At 48.0% G+C, this 17,895-nt stretch overlaps 1 protein-coding gene across 10 annotated transcripts in view; it reads left to right on the forward strand.

Moving 5' to 3' along the window:
* erc1b (ELKS/RAB6-interacting/CAST family member 1b) overlaps positions 1-17,895 on the forward strand; it is a 170,281-nt gene that overhangs the window by 108,557 nt on the left and 43,829 nt on the right. For all 10 annotated transcript variants that reach the window (XM_027020550.2, XM_035527781.1, XM_035527782.1 and 7 more), the window contains one exon: positions 13,358-13,505. In XM_027020550.2, the coding sequence (XP_026876351.2) occupies positions 13,358-13,505 (148 nt within the window). The remainder of the gene's footprint in view (positions 1-13,357; positions 13,506-17,895) is intronic.

A 17,895-nucleotide genomic window follows, 5' to 3' on the forward strand; every position in this document is an offset into this window, starting at 1 on the left:
CCGGCAACAACAGGTCTCCCCAGCAGCATGGGATGCACTCTCAGTGACAGGACTGGTCCTTTGCTGACCACTGCTGCTTGGTCACATCTGTCCGGCTGGGCTTGACGGACGTAGGGAGTGAGAGGACTTGAAATAGCCCGGCAGGTTCAGGCCGGGATCTAATCCCACTTCTGACTCACTGGGACAGGGAGACCGTGGCACAGGGCTGGATGCTCCATCCTGTCCCCCGCACTCTGCCGTGAACTCCTCTCACAGTGCATGTCCACAACTGGCCCAAAACCTAGAGCACAGTTCAAAGTTCTTGAGTACGACAGGCACACACTGATTAAAAATAATAATAATGAAGCACTTCAGTTGTGCACGTTTAAAGAAAATGAGTTGTTTACAGTGACCTACACTTACTAACCAGCCCCAAATTAAGTGCAAGGCAAAAGTCTGTGCTTCTGGAAAATGTAAAAAATTGCACCATGTCTATGAGCTTTGGCGAAACCAAATTCTTTCCGAGTGACACATCATGTGTGCACGTATTACAGAGGTAAAGGCTGGCCATCACAGTGGAGAAGTCACGAAAACCCACGGCAGGAAGCCTGAGATGGCAAACCTGGAGACCTTTGCCTCCTTCTGTGTGATCCTGGTGTTTTTTGCAGATGGCACATAAGGGCCGTGGGGAAAGTCGGCAGTAAAGACCATGTCCGGCGCGGCTGGGGCAGGCGGCAAGGGTTAGACAAGCCCAGTTCCGTGTGCTCTGTCTGGAAACCTGGGATGTTGAGCCACTTTCACAGTATTTGTTGTGTTTTTATGTTTTTACAACCACCCAAAGCTTTGAGGATGTTTAGGAGCTCAGTAGAACATCTTTGTAAAGGTTGGGTAGTGCTGAAGGGAACACTAACGTGACCAACAGTGTTTTTGAGCAAGATGTGGAGTACAAAGAAGAATCGAGACCATTTTGATGTTCCAAACAGTCATGACAACTTCATTTGTGGTAGTAATTACCTTTTTTTCATGCGTTTTTCATGTGCACTTCTCTGATAACCTGCTAGCATTCTGAGTCTTCATAGATTATCAGACATCTTTGTTTAACAAACATCATTCTTTCTTTGCATGCTTTATTTGTAATGCACCTGTAGTGTACATACCTATAATATACGTTCCTCTGCTCTACCTGTGTTTGCGCTGTGTTCCAGATTAGATTTTTGTGTAGCAAATATCAGTTTAGACTTCCTAGATGCTCCGTCGTTGGAGAATTGACTCACTTGAGGTGCAGGTGTTTATAGATGGCTGTGCTTTCTGTGTTTTCAGCAGGTCAGATGAACACAACTGATTCTAAACAAAAGTTATTTGAAGATGAAGAAAAAGGATATGATCTGTTAGGGATTAAAAAATCTTAAAATCTAAATCTTTTGGATTTTCCCTTATGATTTTAAATTCACAAAGGTTGTGACAAGCTGATGTGTAATCCAATTGTGATTGCGAACACATGCAGTTTGGCAAATTAGGCACTGTGTTGAATGATGACTTTGTGTCCATGTGTGTCTGTGTGTGCATGTTGTGTCTGCTTTTTGACGTGCACTAAATCCCTTTCTCTGAGTGGCCATGAAACACGACTTGCCAATAACTGCAAGACGCTGACATGAGCGCTATGGGTGCATTAAAACTTCACCTCAACAGCTTTTGTCCTCCTGGACCAAAACTTGGCCCCAATTAAATGTATAAATAAACAAGAGAAATGCAAATAACAACAACCATAAATCCAGGTTACAAGAAGAGGAACAGGGCACCGTGGTTTGGGAGAGGATTGGCTTGTTTAAAGGGGCTGTGCAGACACAGTCATGTTGGGTGTTTACAGATGTCTGTAATGTGTCTGTCCTGCCTGGGGCCTAATACTCCACCCTGTGCTACCACTGAGATGCCAACTGAGCATGTCTACCCCAGTGGTAGGTCTGTAGTGAGGATACTGCCACGTCTACCCCAGTGGTAGGTCTGTAGTGAGGATATTGGCACGTCTACCCCCGTGGTAGGTCTGTAGTGAGGATACTGGCACGTCTACCACAGTGGTAGGTCTGTAGTGAGGATACTGGCACGTCTACCACAGTGGTAGGTCTGTAGTGAGGATACTGGCACGTCTACCCCCGTGGTAGGTCTGTAGTGAGGATACTGGCACGTCTACCCCCGTGGTAGGTCTGTAGTGAGGATACTGGCACATCTACCCCAGTGGTAAGTCTGTAGTGAGGATACTGGCACGTCTACCCCCGTGGTAGGTCTGTAGTGAGGATATTGGCACGTCTACCCCCGTGGTAGGTCTGTAGTGAGGATATTGGCACGTCTACCCCAGTGGTAGGTCTGTAGTGAGGATACTGGCACATCTACCCCAGTGGTAAGTCTGTAGTGAGGATACTAGCACGTCTACCCCCGTGGTAGGTCTGTAGTGAGGATAGTCTCATCAGTCTTTAATTTTCCCAGTTTAAAAGTGTATTCAGAGTATCCGCTATTAAAAAAAAAAAAAAAAAAAAAAAGCAAAGGGGCCTTTCCAGATGTAACACCTCAGCGATTTCTACGGTAGATTAATAAAACTGTTTTGAATTCTCATCGGGATTCGGTTTGCTCCTTGTTGCCCAGTTTACAAGTCTTTCTCTGTTTAATATAATATCACAGAAAGTGGAAAAAGACTTATGGAATGTTTGTGCATGAAGTACGAAGGCTACCAGTGTGGGCCAGATAAAGGCAGGGGCAGATCAGTGCTGGACAGATAGCTGGCCCGCGTACCCTGTGTTATGATTCCAGCGTGGGGATTTTCCCTTGTGGTACAGTGAGCGAGTGTGACCGGTTCTGTAGGAGTGGATCAGAGCAGGCGCGTTAGCCGGCACGATAAGGGGGCTTTTTTGAAGCCGCCGGGGTGGTGGGCGCTCGCTGCGTTATCAGGACAAACGGTGGAGCTGCCAGCCGGTCTGAACGCGCCGCGCCGGGTCTGCTCTGTCTCACAGCTCTCTGTCACCACGCCGATGACATCATGACGTGTGGTCAGAAAGGGTGGAAAAATTCCACCCGGCCCACTATACGGGGCGAAAACAGACAGCCATATCTTTTCAAAGGGGAGGGAGAGTAAAAAAAAAAATATATGGGGGGGGTGGGGGGGGCAGGGATATAAGGGAAGAGAAAACAAGTGAAAGAAGGAGAGAAAAGGAGCTGTCACCACGACGTCTGGCAGGTGTGTTTCTGCTCCGTCGTCACCGAGCTGGTGCTCGGCCCCCTCAGGGCTGAGTCTGGAGGGGATGCTGGTCTGCTGCTGGGCTTCACCTCTCTGGGCCAGGCCTTCTCTACAGTATTCAGCACTCTACATTTTTCTTCTTTCGCAACGGGCTGCTCGTTTTGCCCTTATCTCCTCTCCATTTGTTTTCTCCCTCGTGTTTTTGTTATTTGTGTCTCACTTTATCAACCGTTCTTGGGGGGGCCCTTCCCATCTGCCCTCCTTCAGTCCTTAGTGGTCTGTCCTTCATGGCTGCACAATAGACAATCGACAGAGGCAGAGCGATTACCTCCGACTCCCCCATCTCGGCTCGCTCTGGTTTGCGGGCTCCGGAACGAGCGCCTGCCCTCTGTGCCTCAACTTTCAGACAATAACGGCCAATCACCCGGATCCGTGTTGGCCGGCCTTAGTTCTTATGAAGCAGAGGACTGTTGGCGTTTGTGTAAATCCAGTGGCTCAGCATGTGAAGAGACTACAGTGCTACTGCTGAACCTGTTTCAACATAGCACCTGTCTTTACAGCGCCATCATGCAGTCCGTTTACGTTTACTACAACGGGTGGCTTTTCTCACTCTTGTTTTGCGCAGTTCACGGAAAGCTGCGAAAGTAGCAGTGTCCTATTGCAGCAGGAGATGGGGAGGGGGGTTGCGTGGTGGGTATCTTGAGCAGAGATGATGGAGGTGAAGGGCAGGAAGTCAGAGAGAAGAGCCACGTGTGAGATAAATAACAGCTTTATCTCTCTGTTTCACTACCATGTGCCCTCACCAAAATATTCCTGTGGCTAAAACTGCCACGCCTGATTAGGTTTTTTTCACTGTGTAATATTCTATCAGAATGTTATGCAACTTATCTGTGTGTTTATGAAGGGTGGGTTAATGATATTGGGGGGGGGCATTAGTGGGGGGCAATGTCATTCACAGATGTGCTCAGTCAGACTTGGGGACTCTCCCCTAGCAAAGGGCCTGAAATACTGTCATCCGTGGTATGGAGCAGAAGGGGCAGTCGTAAAGCAGGGCAGTAAAAGACCGACGGGGCTAAAGTCGGGCCTGCATAGAAGACAGAGGAGAGACATCCTCCCCAGCTCGGTCGTAAATAACGCTGGGCCGACGAGGAAAGCAGCAAGCTGGGTTATAAAGTCTGAGACCGGGCTCGGCTAAGCGCGTGTCTCTAGGTACAGGCCACGTGCTTTTTCATACTCTGTTCGGAACTCCACTTCAGAACTCTGACTCTGGTGCCTGTGGGTCTAATGACGGGTCTGTGTGTTTGTTTTATAGCTTTCTATGTGCTGTGGGCTTGGCAGCGGAGCAGTGGGTAGTGATGTTTGGGGCGGGGGGGGGGGCTTTCATTTTGGTCTGTGGCAACTTCACCCCACATGCCCCCTGTCTCTGCTGATCCAGTAAACGACCCTGTTTATGAAAACCATCTCCTCTTCGGTCCCCTTGACAATGTAACCGGACACTTTAACACGCACCTCATGAGCATTCTTTGGTCTTTGGGGTCTTTTTACCACGTTGATGAGGGTTGGAGACTCTTTCAGGTCTGTGCTGTGGCATGGCTATAATGGCGGGTGCACCAGCTGTTTTTTGGGGTCAGCAGGGTGAGGAGGGAGAATTCCGTAGCCTTCAACGCACTTCACACCAGGGGACCAGATGGATCTGTCTGTGTGTACTGTGCACTTAAAAAAAAACCAAAAAAAAAAAACGTCTGCGTGTGAGAGTTTTAATGATTAACCTTGGGATGAGTATTGCTTTCGATCCTACTCGCAGTCACAGAGGATCTCCCAGCATCTGCTAAAGGCTAGGAGCCTCTGTGCTGTCTCTCTGGTTGTTTTGTTCTGAGAAAAATGTTGTGTGGTGTTTATGGCAGGAAGGATAGTATACAGCCAAGGTCACAAACAGAGTGAGGAGACAGGAACTCCAGGTGCATCACACCCTTGCAGATTCTTCACTTTCATATAAGGGTGTGTGTAATGGCGTATATGGGTGTATGGGTGTGTGTGTGGGTGTGTGTGTAAACAGACAGGTCTGTTTCTTGGTAGAGTCTGGATCAGAGCTCCGTACATCAACATCCTAGCGTTCCGCTCCAGGCCTGTTTAGTTCTCTGCTGGGGTGGGAATGGCCTACAGAGTTGCACAAAGCAACCTTTAGCTGTCCGGCGCACTAACCACAAAAATGTCTCTTCCTCTCTGCCCTCAGGCCACCATTACGCCTGACTAACCTGGTCACAAAGGGCAGTCAAGGGGTCACGACCTTTTACTTTTGACCCTTCCACTTCTTGTAGCTTTTGTTCATCATGTCACCCTCTACAGAGTAGTAAAACGCAGCGGGCCTGTCCAGGCTCAGAACCATATATGACCACTATGTTCTGACTGCACGGTCAACTTGGACGTCCAAGTAGTTATGATTTGCAAATAATTACAGCTTTGTAAATAAGGGGACTGTCTTGGTCAGAGGCACCCTGCCCCCCCACCCCACCCCCTGCTGGGCCAAAACAAATTCCCATTGTGGTGTTCCCTGGAACGCTGAAGGAACACACGGGCCTAATGTTTGTGCGTGGTCTAACTAGTTATCGAGTACAGAGGACAGGAGCATTAAGGGTATGCCATAAGGACATAACTGAACTTTAAACCTTTTAACACCGTTTTGTAACTGTAATACAGACACAGGCTGAATTTACATGTAATCATGTTTGTCCTGACTGTATTTATTTGCATTAGAAATTCACATCCTGATTAGCAGTTGCAGAAAATGTTTCAATATCCCACATATGGATATTCAAAAGACCTACATTGTAGTTATGTCAGAACCAATAAAAGAGCAACAGGCCTTACGTTGCATGTGCTGCCAAACTTCTGTGCTTGGCCAGAACCAGTGGGAGCCCAGCTTAAGGGCTGTATGTCTTACTGACAGGCCTAATCCTTTGTTTGGTGTCCCGCGGTGAAGCCTCCATGTTCATGTGTGTGGGTGTGTGTGTGTGTGTGGATGCGTGCGTGTGTGTTTTTCTGCGGGCCGCGGGTCTCCACTCCCCTTGCATGGATGCATCTTTCCACTCTAGAAGTGCTCCATCTGTTTTAATAATGGCTTCCGCAGGTGCTTCTGCTTCATAAGTCTAATTTCCCAGGAAGCTGCTTCCTCTGTGCTCTCTCTCTCACACTCCCTCTTACGTTAGGCTTAGAGGTCCCAGCTGGATTTTCTCGTAGCAACCTTCCATGCGTTTCCACGGTAACAGGCACATCTCAGGACGCAAGCCAACAGGAGGGGTGTGTGTGTGTGTGTGTGTGTGTGTGTGTGTGTGTGTGTGTGTGTGTGTCTCTTCGTGCATGCATGTTTTTTCCTGGTCACTCTCAGTGTAACACATCTGAAGTGGCCATCACTTGACCCCATCTTTCCACTTCACACCCTTCACGCCTGCTCTGACTCAGTGTCTAGCACATGCCTGTGTCTGTGTGCAGTAACACTGCTGTGTAACACGCACCTGTGTCTGTGTGCAGTAACACCAGAGTGTAACACGCACCTGTGTCTGTGTGCAGTAACACCAGTGTGTAACACGCACCTGTGTCTGTGTGCAGTAACACCAGTGTGTAACACGCACCTGTGTCTGTGTGCAGTAACACCAGTGTGTAACACGCACCTGTGTCTGTGTGCAGTAACACCAGTGTGTAACACGCACCTGTGTCTGTGTGCAGTAACACCAGAGTGTAACACGCACCTGTGTCTGTGTGCAGTAACACCAGAGTGTAACACGCACCTGTGTCTGTGTGCAGTAACACCAGTGTGTAACACGCACCTGTGTCTGTGTGCAGTAACACCAGTGTGTAACACGCACCTGTGTCTGTGTGCAGTAACACCAGTGTGTAACACGCACCTGTGTCTGTGTGCAGTAACACCAGTGTGTAACACGCACCTGTGTCTGTGTGCAGTAACACCAGTGTGTAACACGCACCTGTGTCTGTGTGCAGTAACACCAGTGTGTAACACGCACCTGTGTCTGTGTGCAGTAACACCAGTGTGTAACACGCACCTGTGTCTGTGTGCAGTAACACCAGTGTGTAACACGCACCTGTGTCTGTGTGCAGTAACACCAGTGTGTAACACGCACCTGTGTCTGTGTGCAGTAACACCAGTGTGTAACACGCACCTGTGTCTGTGTGCAGTAACACCAGTGTGTAACACGCACCTGTGTCTGTGTGCAGTAACACCAGTGTGTAACACGCACCTGTGTCTGTGTGCAGTAACACCAGTGTGTAACACGCACCTGTGCATGTGTTTGATTCCTTGGTACTAGAACGTTGCGTATCCTGTTTGTGAGTGGAGCTGCAGTGTCCTGTGTTAACAGACTCTGTGTGGGAGGTCCTCAGTCAGGTAAACAAGCATCCTGATCAGAGCTGAGAGGAGACGTGAGGGTTTTCCCATTTTATCTGGAATACTCCCACTTTATCTGGAGCAGCCATCCCGTCACCAGCTGCAAAGCATTTGTGCTGTTGGAAGGATGACGCGTGATGTTCTGGAGGGACAGAGTGAAAAGCTTCGGAATTAAGTCCAAATGAATATTGTACACAACATGTAGGAACTGGCAAGATCTCAGCTAACTGCTCTCTCTCTCTCTCTCTCTGTTGATGTGATCCATGTGGCTGGACACTGTCAGTATGAGTGTGTGCTCATGTGTGCATGTTCGTTCCTCTGGGAGGCTGTGCTGGTGCAGATAGCGGGCGAGCGCGGCCTGTCTGTGGCTGGGCGAGGCAAGGGGATGTGCTGGCTGTCCTTTTGGGCTGCTGCCATCAGCACTAATTAAGGTCAGCCTGTCAGCCTCAGGAAGAGAGCGGATAAGTGCAGGGGTCTCCTGGGATCAAAGCAGCAACTCTAAAGGCGTGTGTATATGTATGTGAACGTATGTGCATGTGTTGAAGCGCGAGTGTGTGCGAGTGTGTGTGCATGCGTGCGCGTGAGCACGTGTGCATGTTTTTCTGCTGGAACACCCATTGCTACGTTTTTCTTACATCTGCATGCGTGCACATGTATATCGGAGCGGTTACATGCTATACCTGCTACCTCTCAGGGAGTGTCCAGAGGAAGACTCTCATTAACTTTCCTCTTTATACGTCCGTTAAGGTACAGATGTGTCCGCTGTACCACAGACACGGAGACACCGCCCATGTTCCGCTGAGTTAAAAATCTGATATGATTTGCATCAGATTTTATCCGCTTGTACTATTCACGTGAACAGTGATAGGCCAGGATCTTTTACTGGTCTGCCTGCTGAAAGTTAAAGATTAAGAATGCCACAGTAGAGGTTTCACTGTACGCCACACAACCCCATAGTTTCAAATTGATTACACAGTAGAATTTATTGCTCTAGGTGGGTTAATATTAGCTTTAATGGCGGAAGGCTGTACATGTTCTCTTTAATGTCTCACGTGTCTCCTATTTGTGGAGTGTGCTCAGTGCGAGAACCCGCTCTGTTTAAGACTGCTCTCCCGGGGACTCCAAGCCAGTGGATGTTCCATTTTTTGTTTCGTCTGTGCAGTGGAAGCAGCTGCCGAAGGTCCTTCTTACCCTGGGGCTGAAAGGTGTGCGGACAGCATATTTCTCCCTGCCTCTTCTCCATACACACACACACACACACACACACACACACACACACAAAAAAAAGGCCTTGGAAAGTTGCGCTGTGGCTGGAGGCTCGTGAATGATGGTGAGTTAGGGTTATTTTTATTTTTTTTAATGTATGTGCTGGGGCTTCTCCAACTTTGAGTTTGTTTAACACGGCTGGCCTGCTTTTTATTTTTATGTCTTTAGATCAGGCGGGATCAGGTAGAACTTGGGACTCGTCGGTTCTGACGTTCTGGTCTCATCTCTCGGGTCACAGTGTCCTCCAGATTCTCACAGTTCAAACTGGGCTCCACACAATATCTTGCAGAGCGACTAAAAGAATGACCTTTACAACCTGATGTTATAGATTCATTTATGATTCTTTATTGCTATGATCGATGTACATTTACCTTTCTCTTTCCCGTAAACTTTGTTTTAGAGGACTGAACGATAAAGTGAGTAATGTGTAATTAGGATTTCAAGTTCAATTTCACACAAACCGACTTGACGTCTTTATAAAAGGTCACTTATAATAATATTTAAATATAACATTTAGCGAGCCCTCCTTCAGACTTGCACCCAAACAGCTTTCAACTTCAGAATGTCAGACATATTCTCTGCTTCCTTTCTTTACTGAAGCCAGTCACATTTGTCCATTTCTCATCCTAACTTGATCCTACATTTTTGGTTTGGTTTTTTTTGGTTTGTTTTTGTTTTTTTGCTCTCTTTGAATTTCCTCTTTGCCATCTAGTGCTGGGATGATGGTCCCCACCCACGGACCTCACCCATGATGGTCCTCACCCACGGACCTCACCCATGATGGTCCTCACCCACGGACCTCACCCATGATGGTCCTCACCCACGGACCATCATGTTTGAACTGAGCAGAAAGATTGGGAGCGCAGACTGTGACTGACCTCAGATCTGCATTCGTTTAACATTCCTCCCCTCCATTTCTTCGTTGTTTTACGATTGAATGTGGTCGTAGAGCACAACTGTCTGTGAAAATAAGTCATGTTTAGTGTTCCCTGCTCCCGCCATTCCTGGCATTCCATGCGGTGTCTCTTCCTTTTTGGTGGCTCCAGTGTCGCTGCGTGTCCCCATCATACGGTATCACTGCTATAGTTCTTCCTTATCTCTTTACTTATTTATAAATGTATACATTTGCTCATTGTCTTTGTCCCTCATACCAAACAGGAAACTGAGAAGCCTGTCTCGAAGGTCCCGTTGAAAGGACCCGCAAAGGCAGGGGCAGATGGGAAAGGGATATAGTGAAGGCGAGTCTGGGATGGAGGAGCGTTAAGTGCAGTGCTGGGATGCGTTGAGTGACCGAGAGCTTTTCTCATTTGGTCGGGGGTGGGGGCTGGGTGGTGAGCAGCTAGTTGACCCACTCACCCCATCAGCAGGTCCCTTTGTGCGGTCTCTCGAGAGCAGGACTGTAGTTCCAGTAACAGTTCCCACGAGTGTTTTTTTTGGTTTTTTTCTTTGCCTGTTTTCTTTCATTTTTGTACATATTAATGTGCGTCTGTGCCCCTGCTTCTATCCTTCGGTCCCGCCCAAACGATAATTCTGGTCAGGGCCTCGTGATTGTTAAGCACCTTAGAGTGAGAGTACTGACCCAGAGAACCACAAGCATGAAACTCATTACATTAATGTGAAACAGGTGAACCTGCTATCAGTCTGTATAGTTTAACTGAGGAGTTTGGCAAACAGACTGAGGAGGTGAGCGTTTGCAGTGACCAGAGTCGTGATTTCAGCCATCTGCGCGTTCGCCATGACCGGCCAGATCAGCGCAGTGGCTTTAGACTCCATTTGGGGAATTGTGAAAACATGATGGGAAATTAATGAGATCAGAGAGAGGGAATGACAATTTCGAAGTGAAAAGTGAAGGAAAACTAAAAACAAGGATGAAGTCAGAGTCTTTTCCTCTCGTGTCTCAGATTTGCAGCTATCACGTTTCCTGGGGTTTAGAAATGTGTTAGAGTGCATGTTATTGTAGCCTCGGAGTGTGTGTGTGTGTGGGTGTGCGTGTGCGTGTGTGGTGTGAAGCAGCTTCACTTTCTACAGCTCCGACCTGCTCTGTGCTAGCACATTAGCAACTGAGTTAGCACAGAGACTGTGTGCAGCTGCCTTCACATACTCACTGTAAATCAGTCATGCTGTCTTCACCCCTCCTCATTATCCCTTCCCCATGATAGGAGGGAGGGAGAGAGGGGGGGGGGGAGGGAGAGAGGGGGGAGGGAGAGAGAGAGAATTGGAGTCTTATTGTAAAATAAAGATGCAGAAGACAGATAGCAGATGCTAGTGTTTTCCCCTCCTGTACACTCTTCCTCTTTCTCCTCTTCCATTTATTCTGCTGCTTCTCTCTCTCTCTCGCTCTCTCTCTCTCTCTCTCTCTCTCTCTCTCTCTCTCTCTCTCTCTCTCTCTCTCTTTTTTTTGTATTTATCTGGGCCATCTGTAGAATGCACAACATTACTGCACAGGACCGTGGCGCAGGGCATGGAGCTCTGCTTGCCCTGGGTAAACTGGCTCTGCTCGTGGCCAGCTGGTGACTGGTCTGGAGTTGACCATAATGGGCCCTGCTAGTCAGGAGGTCAGTGCGTTAAAAGGCCGGTGTGAGAGCGTGTTAGCAGAGAGCAGCCTGCAGGAATATCACCAACACTCATTTATTAGTTTATGCTACAACACTGTGGCTTGTGCAATACTGAGTGGCCTGTGTGTGTGTGTGTGTACACCACCACATTTTCACCTTGTTTGATGGTCGAGACGAGTGAATTCAAACACGTATGATTAATGAGGCCTCCTACTCAGCAAAGAGTGACTGGTGTAAATATGTTTGTGAGTGCAGGAGAGAATAGGCGCTCTCTGATGCCTGTTTGTTTACATGGCATTAACGTGTCATACTAAATCATCACAGCCATGTTATGCTCAGGAAAAAGATGAATGGCACTGTCATGTGTGTCTGAGAATTTAACTTACTGCATATATATGTGTATGCGTGTTTGTTTTCTGATTAAACTGGAAGAGGAATGCTTTTTTTCCCTCCTTGTCAAGCGTAGAAACTTATCTCTGCAGCTGTGATGTCACTCTGGATAGAATCAGGCCAGCCAGTTCCTCTGAGTGCACAGGAAGAGCGTGTTTTAAGATCCTTGAAGGGAAGATGGCACAGACAGTGAGAAAACAGACGCGTGCTTGAAAAGGAGGAAGCAGATTACACATCAAATGTACCGAAAGCTAGAAAGAGGCGTGGAGGGGATTGGGACAGGGGTTGGGGGGGTTTGGGAGGGGTGCTCACTGTTAGAAATTGGGAGAGTGAAAAACTGCACCAGAGAAGGAAGTGGAATGAGAAAAGAAAGCCTTGTGCAGCAAATAGCGTTGGACGAGCAGGAGTGGCAGAGGGAGAACTGTCTGGACACACACTCGGATGTCTGCGTACTCTCACCATCACCGCTCATATTCTGGTGCTCATTACAGCCACTACCGTTTAACGCGTTCCCCCAGCGCGCACACACACACACACACACACACACACACACACACACACACACACACACACACACACACACACACACACACACACACACACACACAATACACTCACAACCCCCTTCTGCCATAGGAGGTTAGGGGCACATTTGCTATGTGAAGCCAGTGCAGCAGACTGCATACACGGTGCTAATGCACTTTCTCACATACAGTGCCAACCCCACACATAGTGCTGACGCGCTTCCTCGCACACAGTGCTAATCCCACACACAGTGCTAATGCGCTTCCTTGAACAGAGTGCTAACCCCACACATAGTGCTGATGTGCTTCCTCGCAAACAATGCTAACCCCGCACACATTGCTAACCCCACACACAGTGCTGATGTGCTTCTTTGAACACAATGCTAACCCCACACACAGTGCTAATGCGCTTCCTCACACACAGTGTAAATCCCACCCACAGTGTTAATGCGCTTCCTCGATCACAGTGCTAACCCCACATAGTGCTGATGCGCTTCCTCGCAAACAATGGTAATCCCACACACAGTGCTAATGCGCTTCCTCACACACGGTGCTAACCTGACACAGTGCTAATGCGCTTCCTCGCACACGGTGCTAACCCCACACAGTGCTAATGCGCTTCCTCGCACACGGTGCCAACCTTACACACAATGCTAATGCGCTTCCTCACACACGGTGCCAACCCCACACACAGTGCCAACCACACACACAGTGCTAAGGCACCTCCCTAACATGTTGTGGGTGGTGCTGTGGCTGTACGTCATCATTTAAAGGACTTGGATGGATTTGTGTAATCACGTGTTATTTCTGTCGAACCCTGGCACATGCCTTTTGGTGGGACTGACATGTTGAAGAGTGAATGAATCAGAGGCAGCTCTTTTCATCTTTTTTCCCATTGTAAGGTTAGTAATCATCGCTGGGTTCAGTGAGAACTTGAGACACTGATTTTGGATCACAACCGGACTGTGAAAAAGACCGAAAACTGATGAAATACGTTTGTCCTTCCTCCTCTGTGCAGGCAGGAGGCACTACTGGCAGCCATCAGTGAAAAAGACGCCAACATCGCACTCCTGGAACTGTCCTCGTCCAAAAAGAAGAAGACTCAAGATGAAGTGGCTCTCCTGAAGAGGGAGAAGGACAGACTGGTACAGCAACTCAAACAACAGGTAAACACCAAACATTTACCTCAGAATGTCGCAGTCTGGCCTCCTCTTAGACTGAATAAGAGACAAGAGGCCGTGACCTGTTTCCAAGAATCACTGTGTGAGTCTCGGAGAGTGTGTATGAAGTGTGCGAGTCTGTAATGGAGTCCTCTTCCTCCTGATTGTCTGATCATTACTGTGTTGTTAATTTATGAATCATGAGTCTAATGAAGTATATCTTTTCGAAAGCAACAGAGGACTTGCAGAAAGCTTAGAGTGAAAGACACCCAAGATTATCAAAGATTAGCCAGGACACAGATGTCTGTCCACAGATCATCTAGACAGTGTCATTCTAGGATTATTTAGGAGCTACTTCAAGTCCACCTAAAACATTGTCGGATGCAGGCATGCTGAGTCAAAGGTGCGTATATAAGAAGAAGAAGAATCCCGTTAATTATGTCATAGTGACAGCAGGAGACACATCCATTACAAATGCACATGCATATATGTCTACGCAAAAATGCACTATGCGTCTTTCTTCCTCTGTTAAGGCCTTCTCTCTGTTTCCATGGCACTTCTTTGAATTTCAGGACCCTTGAGGCCTAGTCCAGCGTGAATGGAAGTATAAAAGCTTTCCGTCTTTCTCTACATCAGTCTTTGTTTCCTGAAGGGAAGTCATCTGTTTTAGTAGATGCGTTTAGTTGTGTTCAGCTCTCTCATCTGACACTGTGTGTTGCTGGACCCTTCTTCAGTTCTCAGGAACTCTCATAATTGTTTAAAACTCGAGTTTCCTGAAGCGCCGATGCAGACTGGGTCGCAGGGGCAAACATGGCCTCAGCGGGGGGGGGCGTCGACATGACCAGTTCTAAAGGTCAGACCTCGTAGTGTGATCTGTTGTTGTGACTTGGGTGATGGGTTGCTGTCACGGGTTGTAGTTGGCAGGAGATGAGTGCGACATGCTAAGAATGCGAATATGTGCTGAAACACAGAAGGTCAGTGTTGCATGTGAGGTACGCTACTTAACCCCTCTCTGAAAGGCGTCAGTCAGGACATAAATAACTTTACATTGTCAGCATATCTTGGTTGTTTCATCTCTTACATATAACATTAAGAATGCCTACATTAAAAACGATTAACTGAAAAGCCACTCCACAATAATTTCAAATTATTTTTAAAACAAACACATCTGGGAGGTGGTGGCAACCCTGCTCGTCTAGAGATATTTTGACCAAAGATAAACACAAAAAAAACAAAGCTACACACAAGTCTTCTGAACTCCCTTCGCTGTGAAGTGTTGCAGCACTACGGGCGTGTTGGCTGAGCCGAGCTGACGTGTGCCGCCTTTCCAGCTTACTGGTTCTCCTGGACATACTCTCACACTCATGTGCACAAGACTGACTAACTTCGCACACTTTGCACGTGTGATGTGTAGAGGTGCCATGTGTACAGAGGTCGTGTTCTTAGACCGCAGTGCTGTGTAGAATGGGTCACACACCCGGGCTGTTTAGCTGTAGCCACATGCAAGAAACGCATAGGAAATGCACAGAAAAGATTTTTAAAACAACTGCAGTGGATCCAAACAGAAGCTTCAGACTCTGAGCTGTAAGAATAGTGTGCACGGAATGGTTTAACCATATTTAAATTTTCATGCCTAATGGAACCGCAGAAATACATTTGTGGTGCAATATTCTGCAAATACGTGCCTCAGATTTCTCTCAAAGTGAACGTCTCCCACTTTTTGTCTTTTATGTCGTCACAAAATTGTTTAATAAAGCCTAAACTTTGTGCTGCCAGTTCTACTCGCTGAGGATGTGCACGTGTGACCATGCACATATGTACCTGCCTGAGCTGGCGCTCACAGTGGTGTGAGGCCTGTCTAGGGATCCCTCCGCCAGAGGTCTGCTCCGGGAGCTCCAACTCTGATGTGCTGCCCAGACTGGCAGCGTGGAGCCGCCTGACACTCTGGGGCACGGGAGCAATTTAAAAAGGCGTCCAGTAAATTTACAGGCTGCTTCTAAACATGGCCATTCCTGCCCTTATTAGCGGTGGAAGGCAAGCATCGTTGCTATGGCCATTACCTAGACATGGATGCTTTCAGTCAGTCTCATGAGTGCAGTACATATCCATGCTTTCAGGTGGCACACGGCTTAGTGTAAACTAGGGTTGAACGTTTTCTTACACTACCACACACACAGTCACATGGGAACAGAATGCATCAACGTTGCCCTTACCTGCAGCAGGTGCTACTCTGTTCTAACCCAAAGGGAGGCCGCCGGATGCTACCTGTTCAAGATTTATTTTGTTTAAGTAGATTTTAGGGATCTCTCTCTCTCTCTCTCTCTCTCTCTCTCTCTCTCTCTCTCTCTCTCTCTCTCTCTCTCTGCTCCCCTCCCCCCTCCGCTCAAGGCAATTAAGCCATTACTGTCTTACCCATTATGACTGTGTATTACGGGCAGATCAACAGTCTATGCGTGAGAGAGCCACGAGAATCAGCACTGCCTTCTCATCCCCCCCCAGAGTCTTGGCTTTACAACTGCAGAACACTCCCACCTGCAGAGGACGTGCAAGAAATATTTGATATGTCATAAAATTTATCATCTTTGTCCCTACACGGACCGAAGAGGCCGCATTAATCCAGACCATTATAGCTGAGCATGATACACACCATTAATCATTCAGTGATCTCCTCCCCTCCCACACACACCCCCTGCTCATATTTGAAATCTTCGACACCTCAGTGGTTGAGCGGGTTTCTCTCCTTGCACAGTGGTCTCTCTGTCTCATGTGCGAGGTGTAGGGTGGTTAGTGTGGTCTGCCCACCCTGCCCCCCTCCCTCACTATACGTCATAACGCTGAACCTCTAACTGATGGATCACAGGAGAGACTTCCTGGCTTTTCCCATGTTAACTGTATGTCAGCGTACAGGGTTCCATGTGCACAGTGGAGAAACTGCACGTCAGGTTTCTTATATCGGCGCTCTTTTCAAGGTCCTCGCCAGTGTGTGGTTTGTGTTAGCCGTACGTGTTCTCAGAGGCAGCTGATTGTAACTTATGGCTCACGTGGCACACGTGCATGTGATTGTGACCGCCTCTCGCTCTCGCTCTCTCTCTCACTCTCTCTCTCTCTCTCTCTCGCTCTCTCTCTCTCTCTCTCTCGCTCTCTCTCTCTCTCGCTCTCTCTCTCTCACTCTCTCGCTCTCTCTCTCTCTCGCTCTCTCTCTGTGCGAGTTGCAGAGCACAAGTACGCAGCAGCGTTCATGCTTAATGGACTGTGGCTGATGTGCCATGTTGCCTTAGTTACTGAAAGAGAGAAAGAAAGCAAGGTATGCTGGGATGATCAAGTATGTATGTTTATGCCCTATTCTGTTGATTTGCCATGCTTGCGTGTCCCTGTTGTGCGCCATAGCTGTCTAATCTGCAGGTGTTTGTGTATTGGTCTGTGTTTAAAATGTTTTGTAAATTTTTTATATTGGCAGACAAATAAAAGTGCAACAGTCTGGGAGGCCAAATGCTCATGTGTCTTTTCTCAAACACGAGACATTTTCCGACCTCCACCTGATTAGCTTGGGGGATTATGCTGGCGCTCTCCGAGGAGAACATCTCGATGTGCACCAAGCGAACCCCCAGGTGCCACTGGAGGACCCGCCAGTAAGGACGGGTCTGCAGACTCTCTTCAGCTTTAGTTAAGTCTTCAGGCTTGAGGTTTTGGGCTCCCCTGGATTTCAAGCGCTGGATTTAATGACCAGTCCTCCTATTTTCCCATCCGCACAGAAAAGGAAATTACCTCAAACGATTCAGACCAATTACTGTTTGCAGCTCCCCTGAGACAACGCTTAAAAGTTGGGTTGAAGCTATCTAACCTCAGACTGAGACACGGTGCTGGTTCCCACAAGTTCTGGTACGAAGTTTAGTAATTCCATCCTGTCAGAGACTGCAAATACCAAGCCACTCTGTGGCCCGTTATCTGCCATCTGGTCGGCATCGCTGTCGTTCCACGGTCGAGACACGGAGGGTACTGGTGCCACCAGTGGCGATGGCAGTCCTCACATGGCCACTGGACGTGCTATTTTTAGTGGAGCCATGGCTCAGGCACCCCTTAGAGAAAGAAAATCGTTTTGTCTCGCGGAGAACATAAAACTTTGAAATGCTCCAGTGCTGCCAAGGCTACCACATTGTGGAAAAGCTAAAGTGTGTGTTTGTGTGCATGTCTGCATGTTTTGCTTATGTGTATACGCGGGTGTTATTGGGTTAAACACACAGGCATTATGGGGCTAAACACGCTGGTGGTGATGAGTTAAACTTGCAGGGGTTGTTGAGAATAAAGTGGGTGTTATTGGGTTAATCGTGGACATTGTTGTGTTAAACACATAGGCGTTGTAAGGTTTAACAACCCCCCCCCCCCCCCCCAAAAAAAA

Source organism: Electrophorus electricus, chromosome 7 (assembly GCF_013358815.1).
Source record: "Electrophorus electricus isolate fEleEle1 chromosome 7, fEleEle1.pri, whole genome shotgun sequence".
Taxonomy (NCBI): Eukaryota; Metazoa; Chordata; class Actinopteri; order Gymnotiformes; family Gymnotidae; genus Electrophorus; species Electrophorus electricus.